At 46.3% G+C, this 6,425-nt stretch overlaps 1 protein-coding gene across 1 annotated transcript; it reads left to right on the top strand.

Moving 5' to 3' along the window:
• Window positions 1–2,404: 2,404 nt before the first annotated feature.
• Window positions 2,405–4,237, top strand: LOC306706737 (frizzled-8-like). Its single transcript, XM_079173911.1, has one exon. It carries the CDS (start codon window positions 2,471–2,473, stop codon window positions 4,214–4,216), a length of 1,746 nt encoding a protein of 581 aa, XP_079030037.1. The 5' UTR covers window positions 2,405–2,470; the 3' UTR covers window positions 4,217–4,237.
• Window positions 4,238–6,425: the final 2,188 nt, after the last annotated feature.

Here is a 6,425-nt window from a genome sequence, read left to right on the forward strand (position 1 = left end):
TGGGGCTAATTAGTTCTGATTTAAAAACCTGTGCATCAGAAACACGCCACCCGTCTGACAAACAGTCTCAGCTCCATTTGAAGCCGATGAATCCAATAAGACGTGCGAATGACTTTAATTAGTGCTATCACAATGCTGTATCTGGCTTATTTTCTTTAGGCTGAGCTCTGAAAGTGTTGACACACACACACACACACACACACACACACACACACACACACTGTCCTGTTTGTGGGGCCCAGTGGTGCATCGCAGTAATCGCCGGCCCAGCATGCTCTGAGTGAAACATTGGCACCAGCGTTTAGACAAACAGCCCCTCCCTCCCTTTAGACCAAGACGACCCCCCGCTGTGAGCTAACAAGACCACATTAACCTCCCTTACCACACACACACACATCCTCCCTCTATTCCCCCTGCATGCAAACAGACACGCAGACATATTCTCATACTGTCACACATAAGCATGTAGCGACTGATGATTTTTGTCTCTCTCATTCTTCCACATCCAGCTCTGAGGCGGATTCGGAGGAGACAGAAAGTAATTTGCTGCACTGGACCGTGGATGACGGGCAGTACCAGACCAGTGCTCCCTCATGGCTATCAGGACCATTTATTGATGCGCTGGCTTTTCATAAACGTTGCAGCAAATTTAACCATCAGCCAAAATACTTTTCTTAAAATGGCCCACAGGGATTTATTTGCAGTTTTACACATAACATGATAATATGTGTGTGGGCACATAGGCCATGTATTGTATTAGAGTTTAAAAGTATTGAATAAATTGAATTCAATTTTGATAGAGAAATACTTTTTGTAATACGTGGGCACACCGATAAACTACTCTAGTGTCAAATGCTTTGATAGAAAATGAATGTTCTATGTCTGGTGTAGAAACACTGGTGTTCTTGCAGTGCTACTGGCTGAAAACTAAACATTCACTCACAATCAAAAGAGTTTGGCCACCCCTGTGTTCAAGGACTGAGTGGCTGAACAAAATGTGTTCTTCACTACGACGTATAATAACCAAATAAGAATCTGGACCGTACACCGTAACAATGAAGTGAAAGTATTTTTATTGCATCTTGCTTTCTTTGTGGGGTGAAATTTTGAACGACCTGCATCAACGTTCCTTAAAGATGATTTTAAGAGAATAAACCTCCAGATCAACTCAAAGAAGAAAAACAAAGGACATGAGGAACTTCAAACAATGCCTCTCTTAAACAGAGTAAAGCACGAGTAAGAGGTTTTTCTTTTTTTTTACAGATTTCATGTAAACTTCAGACACAAGCTGCAGTATTTTGAGTTCAAAGTTAAGAAATGTAATCAATGCTTATATCCAGACAGACTGCAGTGCAGAGATTCAATATTTAGCATATTGCAGTTGCATGATTTAAACCTGCTCTTGTCATACTCTTGAATTCAGAACACAGAGAGGGACAGACCAGTGTGCCCATCAATGCATGCGGCTTGATAAAGAATGGAATCTTGGCAAACAGCAACGTGTGCAACATGTTAAATGGATATTCATGTTGAATAGTTGAATACAGATGTGTTGGATAGACTCATATCTAACCTATAAATGCTCAAATGTTACTTTATACGTCCTGCTTTAAAAACGTTCATCTCACTTTCGAGTTCATGTTGCAAGCAAATAATAATTGTTAACGCCTCAAAACCTATTCTATAAGGACAGAGAAATATTTAATATAAAGTATGTGGTGGTAAAGTATGACCTCCAGTTGTTACCAAACCATTTCGATGAAGAAAAAACAGCAGGCAGGAGTGCATTTATTATTTTAATTTGCATCATGATGCTACGATACATTCAGGCACATCCTCTGCCAGACTATACGTAGTGAGGTAGACTTAATGTTAGTTTACTCGCCACTGTCTGTATGATAATTACAATTCTCCCTAATGTATCTATTGTATGATAACTACCCCTCTCCTTGTTGTTTTTAAAGGCGTGCATGTGTGTGTGTGTGTGTGTGTGTGTGTGTGTGTGTGTGTGTGTGTGTGTGTGTGTGTGCGTGTGTGTTTTAACAAAGACAAAGTGATTATAACCCTTCCTCCAGGGTGAACATTTTAAACAAACACCTAATAGAAGGAGCGCTTGATTGACTTGTTCCCCCCCCCCCCCTCCCCCCTCCCTGCCCATGCTGGGGGAGTGTCCTCGCTCCTCCCGTATAAAAACCAACGCACCCACCAGCGGCAGAGCATGTAAAGACAGCCACGGTGCAACACCGACACAAAGAAAGACAGAGGAGACTGGCGGTGTCCCAGACTGTGTGAAAGTAAAGCGCTTGTTTTTGGATATTCCAGACGCTGCAGACCATCACAAACTATCCGCTGCTGTCTCTAGCATGACTTCTGCAGCATCCCTGGATTAATCGCACTCGCAGCCAACTTGCTAAAAAGCAAGTTTGCTGGCACTTTAGTCGAGGACGGAAAACGCGTACGGGAAACAACGATGGAGAGGAGCATCCCGGGATGGTGCGCGCTGGTGGCCCTCGTCCTGCACGGCACGGGCTGCATGGCGGCCAAGGAACTCCAGTGCCAGGAGATCTCCGTGCCTCTGTGCAAGGGGATCGGCTACAACTACACCTACATGCCCAACCAGTTCAACCACGACACGCAGGACGAAGCCGGCCTGGAGGTGCACCAGTTTTGGCCGCTGGTGGAGATCAAGTGCTCCCCGGACTTGCGCTTCTTCCTCTGCAGCATGTACACGCCGATCTGCCTGGAAGACTACAAGAAGCCGCTGCCACCGTGTAGGAGCGTGTGTGAGCGGGCCAAAGCTGGCTGCGCTCCGCTCATGAGGCAGTACGGGTTCCCGTGGCCGGACCGGATGAGGTGCGACCTGCTGCCCGAGCAAGGCAACCAGGACACGCTGTGCATGGACTACAACCGGAGCCAGACCACCACGGCTTCTCCCGTGTTGGCGAAGCCGACCAACCGACCCCTGAAGCCGTACAACCCCAGGAAGAAGAGCGGCTACGGTCGTGGCATCCCCGGGAAGCACAAACCGGCGGCGTCCCCGTGTGAGCCTGGATGCTTCTGCCGCGCGCCCATGGTGCCGGTGACCGGTGACGGTCACCCGCTGCACAACCGCGTCAAGACGGGACAGATCGTGAACTGCGCTATGCCGTGCCACAACCCCTACTTCACCCAGGAGGAGAGGACTTTCACCGCCTTCTGGATCGGCCTGTGGTCTGTCCTGTGTTTCATCTCCACCTTCGCAACCGTGGCGACTTTTTTAATCGACATGGAGAGGTTCAAGTACCCAGAGCGGCCCATCATCTTCCTCTCCGCCTGCTACATGTTCGTGTCCATTGGATACATTGTCAGGCTGATCGCCGGGCACGAGGAAGTGGCGTGCAACCGGGAAAACGGCGCAGAGCACATCCACTACGAGACCACGGGTCCTGCGCTCTGCACCATCGTTTTCCTGCTCATTTACTTCTTTGGCATGGCCAGCTCGATCTGGTGGGTGATACTGTCCCTCACTTGGTTTCTCGCCGCGGGCATGAAGTGGGGGAACGAGGCCATCGCCAGTTACGCACAGTACTTCCATTTGGCCGCCTGGCTCATCCCCAGCATGAAGTCCATAGCAGTTCTGGCTTTGAGCTCCGTGGACGGGGACTCCGTGGCTGGGATCTGCTACGTGGGCAACCAGAATTTGGATAACCTGCGAGGTTTTGTGTTGGCACCGCTGGTTATCTACCTGTTCATCGGCACCATGTTTCTGCTGGCCGGGTTCGTCTCCCTGTTCAGGATCAGGAGTGTAATCAAGCAAGGGGGCACCAAGACTGACAAACTGGAGAGGCTGATGATCCGGATAGGGGTTTTCACGGTTCTGTACACCGTCCCTGCCACTGTCATAGTGGCATGTTACTTTTACGAGCAGCATAACAGACAGTCGTGGGAAATTACGCACAACTGCACGTGCATGACGGACCCGAGCAGGCAAAGGCCGGACTACGCCGTGTTCATGCTGAAATACTTCATGTGCCTCCTTGTAGGCATCACGTCGGGGGCCTGGATCTGGTCCGGGAAAACCCTGGACTCCTGGAGGACTTTTTGCACGCGCTGCTGCTGGGGCAGTAAAGCCTCCGCGGGCTCCATGTACAGTGACGTGAGCACGGGGCTGACCTGGAGGTCCGGGACAGCCAGCTCTGTCTCCTGCCCCAAACAGATGCCACTGTCCCGGGTTTGAACTGGGGGCGGGAGGGGTCATCCGCTCAAATGCATCTTATGTCATTTGACACTAAAGACTTAAAAAACAGCGCATATCAGCTCTTTTGGGGGACAAAGTGGCGTAAAAATGACGTTTTATTTGGTAAATTATTCAAAACCAGCTAAACTGCCAGCTGAGATGCAACTTTGGTCACGAGCACTCCCCTAATGTGAACTTTTTTTAAAAAACAATTGTGGTCATTTATGCTTCATTCTGCTTCTAAAAGTTATAAGATCAGTTTGGAAAGCGCTCCTTCCTTGCCTTATCCAAATGACGTCCATGGGTTTGAATAGAGGGAGGTGTGGGGTGTGTGAGGGGGGGGGGACTAATTGTGTCGGGATTGTCCATCAGCGTGTTGTAATTAGCACATTAATGAGCGCCTAATGGCTTCTCTTTAAATAATGAGACTGTCAGCAGCGGAACAATGTACCTTTGCACGAAGAATGCAGAGGCTTATCTGGGCTTAATTGAATGCGCGCAGCTGACAAGATCCCCCTCGTCGATAGGTTACATGGTATATGAGGCTCCTCTTCTCCTTTACTGTAAAGAACCGCAGTGTCTTAAACATATAAGAGTCACAATGAGACTGCTCTGCGTGAAATGAGGCCATCGCTGGGATGCTTTCTTTTTTTTTGTCTGCAAGATGGATTTACACGAACATTATTAATCAATGCCTTAATACTGTCTCATACGGGTTGCATTAGCGCGTAAAGTGTATTTATATAATTATTGGTGTACATATATTGTACATTTGTATATGAAAATTTACGAGATTGTAAATATGTATAATTTCCACTTTGATAGAAAATTTTATTTTGAGAATAAAACAAACTTTTATTGAAATTTGTCCTCGTGCGTCCTGGTCATTCTCGCCAATATTTGTTGTGAGTTTGGACAATAAGATATTTAAAGTCTGTTGTTGTGCATGATTTTTTTTTAAAGTGTGGTCTGATGCACAAACTGATTCAATCGTAACATATTTGTGCGTAAAGGCGGAGTATGGCATTCATAGATTATTTTACGTTTAAATAAACGTTGCCTTTGGGGCAACGTGGGATATGACAGCTTTATCAAACCTCCTCGGTGTTGCAGATACACGTGCTGTGAGACGCAGGGAACAACATCGGCATGGCAATAGGGGCACTACAGGTGGTCCTCTCAGTTTATGCCCCCTGCGCTTTAGTCTTTATTATCTCCTGGCGTCTGTCTGTTAAACCCTGATCCAGGCTTAATGTGTCACGTTTATCCTCATCACATTTTAAGTTAAGAATTCAAGTCTGTAAGTCTTCCTTTTTTGAACAGGTGGATCAGTGATAGCTGAAGAACACAACCCGTGTTGATCAGTTTGTTGCAATCATTTAAAGAGACTTAAGCAGACAGAGTTACAGTTCGCTCAAGCAAATAATTGAACCTTTTGAAATTGCAACATTTAAAAGTTAAAAGCAAATGTCTGCTTCAAACATGGCAATGCATGCTTATTGCGAACGTTGAAGTGGACCGTTCAGGTTACTCTAACTAAGGATTCTTTACAATGTAGAGATGCCTCAGGCTTACAATGAAGGCGTCAGTGAGGAGGGACAGACATTGTAACTGCGGGCTGAGACCCTCAATGTCGTGCGTAAAGGTAATTACGGCCGTGCAGTGTGTGGTCCAATTATCGTGTGACAGTTTGGGACTTTTTTAACTGTCAGTGTCATCACTACATTTTGGTTCAGGAAAAAAAAGAAAAAAGTCTATTAGAGAAAATGCCGCATGTCTTCCAATGTGTCAAGACTATGTCACGATCAATGCACACAACATAACTAGATGTGTTCCAAACTCTGGAGAAGATTCTGAACCCTCAGTAAGGTGAAGAGAGATGGATTAAGTTGTATTTTGCCGCCACCTTGTGGTCAAAGGACAGCCAACAAGCAAGGCTCATACATCATGAATCCAACAAGTGAACACGCATCCAAAGAGTTAGTTTAAAGTAGCATTGAATCTCAAAAGAAACACTCAGTTTCAACCAACAGGAGGGACAAATGTCCCTCGTCTCTGATATTTTGCTCATAACACTCATAACTAACTCACGTTCTCCATTTTAGATTAAACCAATTCATCCGAATTTATTTTTCTTTCAACACTCTTTCTTTCTGCTCATTCCAACACTATTAGTCGGAGCTTCGTGTTTTGTCTTTAAATCTGTGAC

Source organism: Pholis gunnellus (genome assembly GCF_910591455.1).
Source record: "Pholis gunnellus genome assembly, chromosome: 14".
NCBI lineage: Eukaryota > Metazoa > Chordata > Actinopteri > Perciformes > Pholidae > Pholis > Pholis gunnellus.

Bases quoted from the DNA above. Each gene is read 5' to 3' on its own strand.
- LOC306706737 (XM_079173911.1), top strand. From the start codon at position 2,471: ATGGAGAGGAGCATCCCGGGATGGTGCGCGCTGGTGGCCCTCGTCCTG.